At 34.8% G+C, this 17,362-nt stretch overlaps 1 protein-coding gene across 1 annotated transcript in view; it reads right to left on the reverse strand.

The window, feature by feature from the left end:
* MACC1 (metastasis associated in colon cancer 1) overlaps positions 1-17,362 on the reverse strand; it is a 49,714-nt gene that overhangs the window by 4,081 nt on the left and 28,271 nt on the right. The window contains exons 2-4 of the mRNA XM_004677125.2: positions 15,872-15,994; positions 13,121-15,159; positions 9,993-10,181 (exon numbers count right to left, since the gene is read on the reverse strand). Coding sequence (XP_004677182.1) covers positions 9,993-10,181; positions 13,121-15,159; positions 15,872-15,986 — 2,343 coding nt within the window. The 5' untranslated portion in view covers positions 15,987-15,994. The remainder of the gene's footprint in view (positions 1-9,992; positions 10,182-13,120; positions 15,160-15,871; positions 15,995-17,362) is intronic.

A 17,362-nucleotide genomic window follows, 5' to 3' on the forward strand; every position in this document is an offset into this window, starting at 1 on the left:
AAAAAAAAAAAGAATGTAGAGAGAGCAGGTGAAGTCTGAGTGATGGAAAATGAAGCAAAAGCTAAGGGCTAAAAATATGTCAGAAAGAACATGCTGGCACCTTCACAGAGACAATTGCTCACAGAACCTCAACTCCATGTTGTGAGTGACAGTACACTGGGAGTTCAAAATCACCCCTGTTGGGAGGATTTACACCATGGAAATTGGCAAAAGTTACAGAATAAGGCTTTTTCTCCCTTGAAGAACTGGTCATTAAACATTCACTAGCATGCCATATGGATACTGTTTGTTATCTTTCTGTTACCTCTGATATCAGGGGTGTGGAAGTATAAGGGAGAATAGAAAAGTCAGATTTTTGGCTGTGAGTAGGCTTTTAGTAAACTTGGAGAAGACAGTTTGAAGGGAGTGGTAGAAGGCAGAGTAAAGGTATGAGCAGATGCCAAGGAACTGGAAGTCACAGCTCAAAAAAGACATATTTGAAATTTGAAAGCTAAACGATAGACAATGTTAGAAGGAGGAGCAGTGGAAAGTAGAAGTATTTGTAAAAGCCACGAAAACTAAATTTCTACAGCTAAAAGGGAAGTTTGGTTTGAATCCTAACTTAGAGAATTTAGGCTTACTAAAGATTAAAGTACTAGCATACATAAAACACTCAAGAAAAAATGCCAACCCAGAGGAATATTAAAATCATTATGGAGTTTGGATATGTAATTAAGGAGGCAAGTATCAAAAACTTGAGATGAAAAGCATATGCCATATGTATGTACTTGATACTCTGATGAAAAGCATTACATTTTGAGAATTATGTTTTCCCTTATTGTGCTAATCCCTGTGAGATATGATAAATTTATTTATTTATACATGCAGAACTGGGGTACAGGCTAGAGAGAGGATTCACCAGAGACAGAGTGGGGAGCAGAACAGGCAGATCAATGAAGTAAACTACTGAAGGGAGCACTGGGCGGATCAGGAGAGGTCTGACACGCCATGTAGGTCACCTCCCTGGCCAAGAATCCAGCTTGTGGTGCAATGGCTGTAGATAGCTTCATAGTGTCACCAGGGAGGGCCTAATATAACTTTTTCTATATTGAGAATTTGTTCTTTATGGTTTAAATATAATACTTGACTTTTTCTTAAATACTTACACTTTTATTTCTTCAGCATTCTTATTAATCTTATGTCATTCTAGTTTTCTTACTCATCAAGTGAACATATATAATCAAAGGCAAAGTGACAAGTAACTTATACATATTAACAGATTTTATGAAACCATGTTCAAAAATACATACATATAAAGACCACAGATGATTCTAAATCTTTTAATAAATTAAAGTGAAATTATTCGAATCAGTAAAGTGAGCAAAGAACTTTCTTTTCCAGATGACCTCAGTTAAGTCTTTCAAAAACTTAAAATGAGCTGTGGATTGTCAAGATCTCTTCCAGGTTTACATTATATCTATTCATAAGTTTAAAAATAATTCTGTTCTTGCTTAATGTTGTACTTTAAGAGAAGATATTCAGAAATTCTGCATTATGTGTTGACAAGTCAAAAGGAAAGCATAGTCCTGAGGGTTTATTTTTGTTAAATTAACCTAAGGCCACAAAACAAAATCTTTTCACTCATCTCTATCACAAATATTGGACACATAGACATCATTCTTACTCCTCTACATTTTTAATTCCTTTGAAATGTTAGCTTCATGTTTGATTAAGTATCATAGGTTCATCTTTGACTAGAAAGAATGAAGCTGATGAAAGCACAGAGTTATTAGTTGCTTGTCAATGTGCTTTGATCTCATTATAAAGGGCAGCAGCATCAATAAGCAGTTAATCTATCAATGTGGAGCACAACTTTTCTAAGGTTGTATTGTGCTCCAAAGTTTTCCAGCATTTTTGCAGAAGGAATAAGTCTTTAGTTTAGTTTATCTTCTATTTGTTAAAGGACAAAGACAAAGGTAAAGGAGCAGTGAAAAAGTATTAAGTGGGATGTCAAAAGAAATGAAGCAAGAATAGAGATAAAAAAATAAAGTTTCCCAAATTTAGAGTACTACTCCAAGGAGCCAATAAGACTCATTAGATAATGTGCTAGATACTGAAATGCAACATGAATAAAAGCAATTCAGAGTTGAGTAGAGCATTCTTTTTTTAGCACATAAAATATGAATAATATAAAGAATGAAATTGGTTTTAACTACCTTTGGATAATTACATTTTGCACATTAAAAGATTAATAATCCACCTACTTTCCTCATAAAACTATAAGAGCAATGCTTCATTTTAAGTACAATTAGCTGAAGAAGTATTAAAGCAAATTTGCCTCATAAGTGATTACTATATACATTCTGTTTTCAGTACATCATTTACAATATTCAAGTGGGCCTTCCCTCACCTGCCATTGGTAAGTGGATTAATATTTTTGAAAATGAGGTCGCCATTATCTTCAGGATAGAAGGGAGGCTAATATATCCAGGGAACCTATTTCCTTAGTTATGAGATAGTACTTGGTTAAAGCTTGACATAAGAACATCCTTTTGGAAACATCTCTTCAAGGACAGTCAGCTCTGTCTGCTCTAAGAATAACTATCTGGAAGATAGAGGACTCATCCCTTTCTAGTGTATCTGCTCAAAACAGTCTACCACAGAGAAAAAGCCACTGGTCAACCATTTTCACCAATTCCTTGTTAGGAGCCCTCGCTGTTTCCTTGTCATCAACCTATCTGTCCCCATTAAAATTACATATTAGTAGAGACATCTAAACATAACAGTTTAAAGAACTGGCCTTCTCCAATCCAATCTTTCAAGTAAGTATTGAAGAAAGTGAGGGAAAACAGTGGTAAGATCTCTGTATTTAGATAAACACAGTGGGTTTGAATCTAGACTCTCTGCTTACTATCTCCAGGATCTTGGGTAAGAGATAAAATTTCTTTGGGCTTATATTTTCTCCTATAAAATGAAGGGGATAAGTGTACCCAATGCCATAAGAATGTTGTCTTGGATATTAAGTAACAGATATGAAAAGATCTGAGAGACACCAGGTACTTCATTAATGTTAACTGTAATTATGGCCTGAGTTTCCTTAAATAAGGAAAAGAACCCAGATCACCTAGCTACAAATCCAGGGTCACTTCACAAGTATTGCCACAAATTTATTTTAATAATAAGCAGTTTTAACAAAGCTGATTTAAGTCTATAAAAAGCTAGAATTTGGTTTTCTGAAATTCCTTGTCATCTCTAATAATAAAATTTGATATAGAAAAAAATCGAAATTCTAAATCAAATGTTAATGTCTTTAAATTGACTTTAAAGTATCTTTATAATACTTAACCAAATACGGTATTTATTTATATTTGTTTTCTGTGTAGTAATGACATATCATGTAAACCAAAATCATAGGAATACAATGTGCATTTTACTGTAATGTCTTTTTTCCTTATTCCATCATTTCAAAAACATCGGAGTATTACCATTTTTGTAATTAAAAATTGTAGCAACAGCCATTAAACTATTATACAACTAGAAATATTTTTGTAACTGTGCTGTCTTTAGTACAAATAATGATTTGAGAAATTATACTACATACTTGACCACTGGTAGATGAATTATTATGGAGCACTTTTCCCTTTTTTTGAGAAATCATATTTCTCATGTAAGAGAATAGCAAACTATAGATTTAAGTACTCCGGCCAGAACTAAGCCTTGCTAGCTAGAGTCAGACAATGGCACATTCCATAAGCAAAATCTAGAAGTTGCCATTTAAGCCAGAAAAGAGTTTAAGGACATTCTTTTGCAACAGTATTTTCCAAGGAAAATTTAATTTTGTCAAGCCAGCAAGAAAAAGCTGATAAGTCAAGATTTCATCTAATTTTCTCCACACATTACCATATCAGGAGGGAAGCCTTGAAATCATTGCTGACTTTTCCTTTACCTATATTCTTTCTAGCATCATTCCAACCCATATTACTAAAAAATTACTATATTTTATTCCCTTTTCCAAATTCATTCAATGTCACACAATTGCCAAATTCACCTCTTCTCTTAATCAAAATAACAGATAATATGTTCTTAGCTACTACAATGTGCAAAGCGTTGTCCCGAATATTCACATGCACTTTCTCATTTAGTTCTATAAATATCGGATGAGTAAAATAGTATTATTTTTCTTATCTTACAGAAGAAAATCATTAACTCCTAGGACAGTAAATTATCTTTCCCAAGGTACTTCTAGGGTTAACAGGTTAGTAGAGCTGAACAAGGAATCCAGACCTGTACTTTTAACCGCTACACTGTGGCATCACTGAGTCTCTCCTCCACCCAAAATTCTTATCTCTGACTGCATTCACCAATAATTATTAAGATGAACCCTTCAGTCCAGCTTGGATATTTTCCTCAGTGACCTGGAGAAGTCAGTGGTCTTCTGACTAACATCCTCTTCCACTCATCTCCAATTATTCAATGTATGTACAGGAATAGTACATAACTCCTGATGCACCTGCCCATTTTGAACTTTCTTTATTCAGTTAATTCTGAAAGGATTTAGCATCAGTAGAAAACAGTGGATAGAACTTTGTGGAAAACAAACCTGAATTTTAATCTTTGTCCTGTTACTCACTATCCTTGTAATTCTGTAGAGCTTAAACAAAAACATTCATTCTCAGTTTTGCATGTCTGTAAAAATCAATGATTATACACTATCTTTGTCTTCCTTATGAGCATATTGTTAAAAAAGTAACATTAATTGACATAAATAAATATGTAATAAATGGCAACTATTTTCATTTTCATTATTTTCACTTTTACAGTATATAAACATATACTTTAAATAATTCAAATATTAAGCTTATCTCAAATTAAACTGGGATTGAGAAAGAAAAGTCATATTTTTCATTGTTTGTGTTTTCTGTTGCTCCTAATGCTCCACTGTTGAGAACTGATAATCTCCCAAACATGTTAAGTATATAAGTGAATTAAATATTGAGAGCAAGCATAAACAAGTAAGACAAATTGCATATAGAGTTTTCATTTACTTATTAACAGAATAAAACTGTTAGAGGATCACTTTCTCATTTTTATTTAGCCAATAAAAGAAAGTTACCAAGGAAATTATTGCCATATGTGGTAATAATCCCAAAATGGCTACGTGAAGAATATTCCATTTAGGTCTGAGACTATCTTAGCACTTCAATCCCCAGCATTTCCTCCTGTAAAATCCAACTATTTTTAAAAATGGACTATTTTTTCCCAATAAGTTTTAATGAAATATAATTAATATTTTGGCTTCAGATGTATTGCAAATGGTATTTGCATATATTGCAAAATGATCATCACAACAGATCTAATTAACATTCATCACCATGCATAATTATAAAGATTTTTTCTTGTGATGCAAACTTTTAAGATATACTCACTTAGCAACTTTCAAATGTGCAGTATAATATCACTACCTCCAATCATCATGCTGAACATTACAACCCCAGTTACTTATAAGGAGAGTTTTGTATCTTTTGACACCTTCAACTATTTTCTAATATTTTATTGATTTATTCTTTTAATTAAAGGTCTACATGTCTTCAGAAAAACCCCAATGAATTTTCACTAGAAAACCTTTGCAATACACATCTTTAGCAGAAATGTAATTTTTTCCCACAAGAAATACTTTGAAAAGCATGTTTTGCTTATAGTCACATTCCAAGCTTTATAATTTTGCTTTTATGTGGGAATTGCAATGTCATTAGAAAAGTTGAGTAACATCTTAAAGTTTAATTTAGGGAGGTGACTAATTTAAAAAGTGTACTCAGAAGTCTCTAGAGAGAAGCTTTTTTCACCTTATAAAAGAAAATGAAATGGACAAAAGTACTCAAGAAAAATCTGACCGATACTATTAATACTTTCCATTCTTTAATTGGCTTGAGGCTTCATGAAAATGTTGAGGCAAATGTTAATAGTATCATAACATGGCTTAAAAGAAAAAAAGAGGAAAAAGAAAAAGTGAAATCAATGGCTTAACCACCCAGTCATAGCCACACCTCCATTCTCCCTGCCACCCAGATACCACACTGAATTTGGACTAGGTGGGCTGTGCGTCGTGGATGAAGAACAAAGACACCAAAGTCAAAGGTCTGTTCAGATCTGGTTTCATGGTTAAGTAAGTTACTTAGCTCCCTTAGCATTTGCTAGGCCCTCCCTGGTGACCCAACGGGTTAAAGCACAGCACTATGAAGCTCTCCCAAGCCACTGCAACATGAATTCAACCGCCCGCCAGGGAGCTGACCCACATGGCTCAGCAGACCTCTCCTGACCCACCCACTGCTTCCCTCAGCAGTGTATTTCAGTCAATATTCCTTTTCTGCACCCCACTCTGTCTCTGGTGGAACCTCTCACCCCGCATACCTTTGCCCTGTACCCAGTTCTGTAAGCATAAATAAATCTTAAAAATAAAAAGAACTAGGCCCTCCTTGGTGGCACAGCGGGATAAGGTACAGCATTAAGAAGCTAAAGGCACTTCAGTATGAGTTCAAGCTCCGTCCTGGAGGTGATCCACATGGCGCAGGCAGACCTCTCCTGAAACACCCGCTTCTCCCATCAGGAGTATGCTTCATTGATCTGCCTGTTCTGCTCCCTACTCTGTCTCTGGTGAATCCTCTCACCTCCCCTGCACCTCTGGCCTGTACCCCAGTTCTGTATACATACGTAAGTAAATCTTTAAAAAAAAAAAAGCAAAAAAAAAGAACTATAGGAAAATTTGTCTTACAGATTTTTATATGAAGGATTAAATAAATTAAACTTTGTGACATTAGTAGAACAGTGTCAGTACATGCCAGATAGCTTAGAAATGTTAAAAATAGATCAAAAACAAGAGAAAGAGATTGAAAGTAAGGTGGGAAAGTGAGCAAAAGAGCAGGATTGAGGATATTGGCATATATAAGGGGACATTTTTGGAATGTATGCCTCTGAGGAAGGGAGATGAAGGAAGAAAAGCAGTTCAGGAACTAGCAGACTCTGTCTCCCTGCCACCATTCCAGTTTTTGCCTTGCACCTTTAACCAGGACTTCTTTCAGTATGTTTTGAAATCAACCAGTTGACGTCCATAATCATATTTAAGAAACATCTCTTTCTGGGGAAAAAAAAAAAACAAAAAACAAAAAACTATACAGTAATTTGTTAGTTACAGAGATGGGCATGAGCTTACATTTATCCTTCTGTTTAAGTGACCTAACAGGTAGAGTTCCAAAAGTTACCGGAATGACTTTAGGCCAAAATAAGATGGATTATTTTCTAAACATTTGAGAACTGTTAGAGTGATCAGAGTGATCACTGTTAGAATTAATAACAATAAATTAAAAAGTATCCCCTGGAAAGACATCTAGGGGCTTTCCCTTCTGCTTCTGAATATTTAGCAGTCTCAGGCTGTGCCAAAGTAAATGATGGAAAAGTAGGCTGTTGGAGTCCATCAAAATCAGGGGGCAGAAAAATAGTGAGTAGTCAGCTGATGAATAAAGTTAAAGAATAAAGTTTCTGATAACTCTGAACTAAGCTTTTTAAAAAAAAGCCTTGGTAAGAAAACAAAAGCTTGCCTTTAATTATACAAATTGTTTGGAAGATTTATTATTAAAATACATTTAGATTCATAACAAACTGAGAAGATACAGATATTTTCCATATGTTCCTCACTCTAACACATTCCTAGACTACATCACTATCAATGTCCACCACCAGAACTGGACATTTGTTTAAAGGGATAAGTCTATATTGACACATCACATCATCATAACTCAGTGTCCACAGGCTGCCTTAGGATTCACTCTCAGTGTTGAACACACAATGGATTTGAACAAATTATAATGACATGTATTTATAAATATGGTATTACACAATATTTTCAAACCTAAAACCTTCTGTCCTCTGCCTATCTATCTCCCCCTGATCTCCAACCCTTGGCAACCACTTTTTTGCTGCCTCCATACTTTTATCTTTTCCAAAATGTCATATAGTTGGAATCATATAGTATGTGTATCATACAGTATGTGTCAATTAGCCTTTTAGATTGGTTTCTTTTGCTTAGTGACATATATTTATGGCTCTTCCATGTCTCTTCATAGTTTGTTAGCTCATTTCTTTCTAATAACAAATAATATTCCATTGTATGAGATGTACCACAGATTGTGTGCCCATTCATCTACTATAGGTCATCTTGCTTGTTTTCAATTTTTGGCAATTATGTATTTTCTATAAACATTTATGTGCAAGCTTTTGTATGGACATAGACTTTTGACTCATTGGAATAGATACCAAGCAGTACAATTAGTGAGTTTTGTATTAAGAGTATATTTTCTGGGGCCCTCCCTGGTGGCGCAGCGGGTTAAAGCACAGCACTAAGAAGCTTAAGCCACTTCCGCAAGAGTTCGATTCCCGCCTGCCCCGGAGGAGATCCACATGGTGTGGCAGACCTCTCCTGTCCTGCCCGCTGCTCCCCTCAGCAGTGTACTTTGTCAGTCGGCCTGTTCTGCTCCCCACTCTGTCTCTGGTGAAACCTCTCACCCTCCACATCTCTGGCCTGTACCCCAGTTCTGTATGAATAAATAAATAAATATTTAAAAAAAAAAGAGTATATTTTCTTTGAAAGAAACCACCAAATGCCTCTGAAAGTGGCTGTGACATTTTGCATTCCCACCAGCAATGAATGAATCTTCCTCTTGCTACACAGCTTAATAACACAGCATTAGTGTTATCAGTATTGTGGATTTTGTGGATCAGACATTCTATTATCAGATAGGTTGTACAAACTAAATGAACTGAAATATCAAAATAACTTATCAGGCATAGTGTTCTTTTTTTCTTTCTTAGGGGTTTCTCATCTTTTAGCTCATTCAGTAAAATTTAATTGCAGATTGTAATGCACTTCCTTGCATATGGCAATACATGTAGTCTCTGAGATGAGGGGGAAATATATCCTGGCTAGAGAATAGTTTCGAGTCAACTTTGCTACAGGTCCAGGCTACAAGGCCCCAGGAGTCAGTTTACTAAGACTTCCAATAGGTGCTGGGATTCAACCGACTTGATTTGACTTTTGAGTCTTCAAGAAAAAGTTGTGTCCCACTCACCCAGCTAGCACAGATATTTTGAAGTAAGAACACTTTCTCAAGAAATTAATATCCAGTTCTATGCCCCCAAAAGGAAATGGAGAACATAGCTTCTGTCTCCTACCAATCATTTAATCAGAAAAAATGGTATTCCTTTAACTGAACTTTTGAAAATGTTTACACACATGGGAACAATATACAGACATTTAACACTGGAGTATTTCTGCTTAAGTCACCAAACATTTACTCTCATTTCTTTATAGTAGAGAAAATATTTAGGTTATGCCTAACAGTACACATTTGTCTCAATATTAATAAAACCCATATTTGTGTTGCAAATATTTACTTTGTTGGAAGTGTTGTTATTCTGTGTCTGACTTCTACAGCTCTTATTGTAAGCAAAATTGCAAAGAAGATAATGAAGTGATGAGATATTGCTATCTGTTATTACCAATCATCCCCACCTTCTTAAAACTTGTCACCAAATATGATCTATCACATATGAGTAAGTCTCTGTGGCTGAGGTTGGTCAGTACTTATTGTTATAACCTCTTCCCTTATCCTGACTTGGCCCCATCTCCTTCCTTGAAAGTTGATTTGTTTTCTGCCTCAAATAATTATAGCCCTTCCTACTAACTGAATCACTATCAGATTTGGTCACACATAGTTGATCAAAGGCTATATCAATATCAACACAGTAGGACAAACATGAATATATCTTAAAAGTTTTCAATGCCGTTAAAGAGTGACGTGTATATACATTACATAATATTGCAGTTATGGGGTAGTGACTTCAGTTAGTGGATTCTCAAGGACACTGATATAATTAATTCATATATTGGTATAGGCTAGATGACATTTGATTTAGCTGGTCTACAAATTTTCATTTCTGAATTAGGCAAACAGAAATCTTACCTCAATAGCAACAACTCCAGTTTTTCCTTTGTGAGGAATTTCATATGCCTCCATTTGTTGTTTGGTGAATCGTACTAACTTTTCAGCTAATTCCCTCCAGCTTTTTCCAAGCTTGACAGCTGAAGTCAAAATAGCAGCCTCTTGGATGAGATGTGCTACTAACCCTTGGCAATCCATCTTCAATAAAGCCTGCAGCAGTAATTACATATTTAAAACCACCCTATTGGGGTATTTTCCTGTAAATTAAAATCTTCATTACATGTTCTAGATATAGGCATTCCTTTTTTATATATACATATATTTAAATTTTCTAAAATTTAAAATCTTGATTTATTTTTAGAAAAACTCAACTAGTAAAGTACAACAAATAACCAGATCAGAATTAGGGGAGATTTCATACTAACTCAGTAATTAACTATAGGGTCTTGGAGAGACCATTTAGCTAATATGTTCCTTAATGTCATTAATTACATAAGGAGAAAGTTTAACTAAACAATTCCAAAGATAATCTGAAAGTCTAGCAGTCTATAATTTATCGACCCAGAGATGATCATTTATGACAAAATAAATACTATTCTTACCAAAGGACTGGCTACAGGAACTTTATAAAAAGTCAGTGCACCAGGGCTAGGAAACACTATTCTAATTATTATCAAAATGTGATTTAAATCTTTCAGAGTCGTGCCTCCTGTATAACACTGAGATGCTGACAAATTTGAACAGATCTATTGATGTTACTGACTTAAAAAAAAACAAAAACCTCTCCCTTCACCATCAGTGTAATGTATTAAATATAAATCACAAGGTATAAAACATAAAACACTTAGTCTTCAACAAAGCAACTTGGAAACTATCAAACTTTCTTCCTTAATTAGAAATCTGAGCTTTTGCCAATCTTGCATGTTTCAAACAAATCTTTAAGTTTCTCTTTTGACTTGAAGGTATTTTTAAAATCTGGAATTAAAAGTTATCTATATCACTTTATGTTCAAATAAACAAGTAAAAAGGGTTGATAGCCCCTTGTTATTTAATGTTACCTAAAATCTTTATGAAGCAAGTGAAAAGGAATATCCAAGTAAGACAACTATTAAAAGTTTATAGTGTTTCTTCTCACGGGTTCATTAAAAGGACACCATGTTTTTATACAAAAATTATTCTGATCAGTACATTTATGGTGAGGAGATGTAACCTCAGGGAGAAGTAGTGCAGAGTCAAGAGGTCCAAGGAATTGTGCCTAAGTAGACTGGTGAATGAATTTGCTATACTTAGCTTTTTTTCTTTTTTAAGGAAACAAAATTTGAATGTGGAGTTACAAAAGCACCACAAAGTACAGGACTCTACCTCAATCATGAGGAACCTTTATTTAGTGAATGATTAAATGAATATAGTGGAAATGCCACCCTAATTAATCCCCTAGAATCATTATAAAAGTCGAATCACATGGTAAAATGCTTAAGACAGAGTCAAATATCCAGTATGAGGCTTGTAATCCAGTAGTTACATGTCATATTTAAAATAACCCTATTGGGGCATTTTCCTGTAAATTAAAATTTTCATTACATATTCTAGATACAGACATTCCATTTTAATATACATATATTTAAGTTTTCTAAAATTCAAAAACTAGATTTTTTTTTCTTAGTGATTTTGATTAAATGAATTTAGTGGAAATACCATCCCAATTAGTCCCCTAGAATCACTATGAAATTTGAATATTGAATCATATGGTAAAATGCTTAAGACAGAATCAAGTATCCAGTATAAAAGGCCAATTTTAACAGTCAGAGATGACTAAATGGTTCAGAAGCTCAATCTTTATCAGATTCTTTCTGGTTACCCCAAATATTGATAATATAAGAAAATACTTATTTATATGCATGTAAAGATTTAAGAGATGGCCTCTACACTTCTATACCATGTGCTCCAACCATATAACTAGGCCTAAGCCCCCCTCTTCACAGAATTCCTGAAGCTTCCACTGATGAGTAGAATGAGTTTTTAAGAACTTCTTTCTTAAGTGATCTCTATACCAGCACTGTCTTCTAGTCACCAAAACTACTCATTTATGATACATCAATGCACTGTAGGGATGATCTAGCCTAAACTTTCATGTCACTTGGCAATATAATCTTTTTTTCCATTAAAAGAAAAACAATTTCGGCCCTCCCTGGTGGCGCAGCAGGTTAAAGCACAGCACTGAAAAGCTAAAGCCACTTCCGCATGGGTTCGATTCCCGCCTGCCCCGGAGGTGACCACCTGGTGTGGCAGACCTCTCCTGGCCCACCCGCTGCTCCCCTCAGCAGTGTACTTCATCGATCTGCCTGTTCTGCTCCCCACTCTGTCTCTGGCTCACCCCTGAGCCTCTGGCCTGTACCCCAGTTCTGTATGTACAAATAAATAAATCTTAAAAAAATAATAAAAATAATGAAAAATAAATAAATAATAATAAATAATAAATAAAAAAAGAAAAACAATTTCAATTCAAATATCACAGATTTATAGTGAGCATGAATGATGAGAGGTAATTCTCTATTGCAAAATTCATATACTGTTTTAACTAGGTAGGTCGGTCAATGACTCTAAATGGCCCATATTATATGACTCATGGTCATGGTCATGACTCATATTGTAGTGTTACATCCACATAATAACTAGATATTGGGGGCTTTTAAAATAACCCTTCTCCATTTTTGTGGAACCATAAAAGTAATTGAAGTAGAGGAGATGTTTTATATATACTTATTTCTTTACTATACATTTATAGTATAAATGGCTAAAGTCACCAATAAATTTCTCTCCTCATGTTTTTCTCCATTTTTTTTAACACTTTGCTTCTGTATATGACCTGTCTATGCAATTAACTATTATGCACTAGAACAGACAGAATTTTTAAATTTCCTTTAAAAGATGGTTTTAGAGGTATGATTTCTGAAAAAAATCACAATTAAATCCTAAATCTAAGAAACCAATAATATGATCTTGTAGGAAAAGGTTTATATTTTCTGTAAGGTAGCTGCTTGTCTTAGCTTGCTGAACATTTTTTAACTTTTCATTTGTTTTGTTATAAATGCTGCCAGGTTAATAAAATTCCCTATACCAAATACATTACGTGATCAAGGATTACTCACCACAATAAGTTCATAAAGAAATTTTCTGGTATTTTTATCTGCATGGCAATCTTCCTTTAACTTCTTTATAACATAAGAAACTTTTTCTGATTCTTTATCTGCTTGGATTTGATCAAAATCTTCCAGGGTCAGCTGTGAATAGCCCAGGACATCAGCTAAAGCTTTCCAATCATAAACTTTTTCTGACACCAAGGTCAATACAACAGAGTAGATGTAAGTCAGTTGTTTAAAGGGCAGGGCAATTTGTTCAAGAAGATTGCTGGTTGTGAAAACATTAAATGCTGGAAATATTGCTTGTTCCTTTGCAATCACCTTGACATTTTTGCAATGCACAAGTCCAATCTTACCTCTCAGAATTCCCACATACCATTCTTTCACTTTGGACTGCCCAATGGCTTTCACCTTATCTTTTCCAAGAAGAGCTATTGTGTCCCCTTTGAAATATTCAAGTAAGTAGTCAATCTTGCTGTGTCTTAGCACTGTCTTCAGGGCTACTCCATAGTAGGTAAAGTTCAATTTTTTTTCTTGAAATGTGGGATATTTAACACACACTGTTGGTAACATAGGAACCGACATGATTTCTATTTCCTTTTGTAAATCGCCTAGTGGGTTTGAGAGCCTTTTTAGTTTGGGGGCTAGATCAGGTGTAGTGATAGAGAACTGTGTCACTGGTCTACCATTGGAAGATTCCACTTGAACACGAAAAACAAACAAATGCATTTCTCTAGAGTCAATTAAAGAAAATAAAAATTGCTGATGAACTACCTGACCTGATTGCAACTGCTTTTGCTTGATTTCTTCCCTTTGTCCATCTGTCTTTACTTCAAAATCAGGATCACATGGAAAAACAGAAATACTTAAATCTTGAGGTTTTTCAAGTAAAAATGAATGCTTCCCCCAGAGCTGAAATACAACTGGAGGTGTGTTTTTCCTATCCTTTTTAATATCAGAGATTGTAAGCTTTTGTGGCATATAACTGTGTCCACAAATTGTGAAAATAGCGGTGAAATGGGGATGGATATATCTGGGTCCATAAATTCCAACTGAGATGCTTTTATGGATATAATCCCAAATGGTTGCTGCTGGTGACTGAATAACTTTAGCTTGTGCAGCAACCACTAGGTACATCACCTGGTTCAAGTCTTTTAGCTTGGCTTGGATGGTATCTTTATAAACATAGCAGTTGTCTAACACTTTGAATGGGCCTTCTTTATTCAAGCTGTGTAAACATACTATTTCTGTCATGACTTGACTGAAAGGATCCTTTTTCACTTCAGTCCCAATTTTCATCTCCAGCAAAATGGCTTCCATTGTGTTAAGGTTGCCTAACATGATTTCTAACAATGGGCTTACAGTGCATGAAAGATCATGGTTAAGCATTTGTGGAGGATTGAGAAAAGCTCTTAGAGATACCTCTTGAAATTCTCCCACTGCTATATGACCTTGAGGCACATGAATGGTGATATCTGACTCAGGTAATTGTACTGACCCTCCTTGGTGATTTAATTTGCAAATGATTGTGGTTTCTGCAACTTGTGTTTGGGTCCATCCAGGACTCTGATTAATTGTATTGAAATCTAGGCAGGAACGAGCCAGCTGGCGTTGACTTAACCAAGCCATTTTATAAGCCTCTCTATCATTTTGAAGCCATTCTAAGTCTTGATCTAGTATCTGGTCAGAATCATATGTATTCTGAAGGGCATGTGCTTTGCCATCTAAGATGTCCAAAAGTTCTGAGACACTTTTAGATTTTCCAGATTTCCTTGAGGAAGTCTGCCTGAGCAACTGGTGTACATCAAGTTCATCCCCAGAAGAATCAGAATTTCCAGCTTCTATTTCTCTAAAAAAAAGGAAAGGATCTTCTTTCAAGATGGAAATTTTATCTCTCTTCTGGTTATTTCTTTGCTGAGTTATGTCATCCAAAAATGGGTTTGAAGCTGACAGTTCACTCCAAAATGGATTTGTAACTTTGGAAGCATCATCGCCAAGAAATGTGAAAGCATCTGGGTAATTGAGAAGCAAACCTGAGTCTGCACAAATTGTTGTCATTTAAATAAGAACAAAGCAAAACAGAGATGAAATGACATTCTGAAATACAACTAAAACTAATTTTTCATTATAACTTAAAAATTCAATACTTTTATTTTGCCTTTTGATCTCCAGTCTTGTAACTTCTTCGAACTAATGCTAAATTAATTAATGAAGAAATTGTTCTACCCGTTTATTTTAACCATAGTTATTTTACCTTTAGGCATCATGATCTGTAAACAAATAAACATTTAACAATTTAGATAACAATCATTGTACACATTTCCTTGAAAAGGACTCAGACTGGGGGCCCTCCCTGGTGGCGCAGCAGGTTAAAGCACAGCACTGAAAAGGACTCAGACTATATGCCCTTATGTCTTGTTTCATTTGTATAAAAGCATACTCTGAACAAACAGAGGCAATCAATCAATTTTGATTTTCCTAAACAGTGACTATTTTGTCTCATTACAGTTAGACTGTTTAGCATTATTTAACATTATTCTGTTATAAAATCAAGGACTCAATATTTAATATGTGAAAAATATCAAATATGTGTGGTAAGAGCTAACTTACATATTTTAAAAATACACATTACTTAGATAAGCATGCATTTTGGGGATAACTTTATATTAATTTATATTAATACTACTACAAGAAATGTCAATTTTTATATGAAAAATATACCATCATTAGACTTATTACAAGAGTAAAAAATTAATGTACCTGTAATATTGCAATTTTTTGTGGCTTTTTGCACTTCCATGTCCACCAAATTTCCTTCAGACCTACTTCTTGGAATTCCTCTTAACCGGAAATTGACCCTTTCGCAGGTTAACATTTTTTCACCTATAAAGTAAATATATGTATCTTTAAAATATATACCTTATAAGCATACATATACATGCTGGCAGAAAAACAAAACTCAAAACATTCACACATATTTAAATAGAAACAACATAGAAAAATACTCTATATGGACACTTTACTTCTGGTAAGATGCTGGACTAAATTTCTTGAAATATACATTAGCACTCCATTTACAAAACGTCCAAATCCTGGAGTAATACCAACAAGCATATGCATTACTGATTCTATAAAAATGTAATAAGAAAATTCTAAGGACAACAAAAGAAACACTGAGATGAAACTCCAATAAGTAGACATTCCTTGCTTGGTGATCAGAATACTAAAAATCACCAGATGTAATGCTTCCCCAAATCCTTCCACATATTCAATGCTGTCCTGAGAAAAATCATATTGCATATAAGTAGTTTACTGTCAAAAGATAACCTACTGAATGGGAGCAAATATTTCACATTATAGATCTCACAACAGGCTAATATTCAAGGTCTACAAAGAACATATAAAACTCAACAACAAGAAAACCAACAAACTAACCAGAAAATTAGCTTAAAAACTGAATAGACATTTCTCTAAAGAAGACATATGGACAGCCAAAATGCACATGAAAAAATGTTCATCACCACTTATCATGAAGGAAATGAAATCAAAACCACAATGAGATATCTCATGCCTGTGAAAATGGTCCATGTGAAAAACAAAAACAAAAACAGAAACAGAAAGCATTAGCAAGGGTATAGAGAAAAAGGAAACTTAGACATTGTTGCTGGAAATGTAGAATGATCCTGACCCCATGGGAATAGTATAGAGGTTCCTCAAAATATTAAAAATAGATATACCACGTGACCTATTGGTTACATACATAGCTGTTTACCCAAAGAATAAAAAGTCACGAATTTGAAGGGAGATGTATACTCCTATGTTGTGTTCACTGCAGCACTATTTAAATTAGCCAAGTTGTAGAAACAACTTGAATGTCCACAAGCAGGTTAGTGGATACAGAAATGTGGTAGATGTACGCATTGGAATACTACACAGCTATAAAAAAGGACTGGTGGTGGGAAGTCCATGCGGATTACAACTGAGATGAAAAAAATGTACAAAATGGGGGCCCTTCCTGGTGGCACAGAGGGTTAAAGTACAGCACAGGGAAGCTTAAACCATTTCCGCGTGAGTTCGATTCCCGCCTGCCCCGGAGGTGATCCACATGGTGAGGCAGACCTCTCCTGACCCGCCCTGTCCATCTGCCTGTTCTGCACCCCACTCTGTCTCTGGTGAATCCTCTCACCCTCCACATCTCTGGCCTGTACTCCAGTTCTATACGAATAAATAAATCTTTAAAAAAAATGTACA

Source organism: Condylura cristata, unplaced genomic scaffold (assembly GCF_000260355.1).
Source record: "Condylura cristata isolate star-nosed mole 26May11 unplaced genomic scaffold, ConCri1.0 scaffold00005, whole genome shotgun sequence".
NCBI classification, from domain to species: domain Eukaryota; kingdom Metazoa; phylum Chordata; class Mammalia; order Eulipotyphla; family Talpidae; genus Condylura; species Condylura cristata.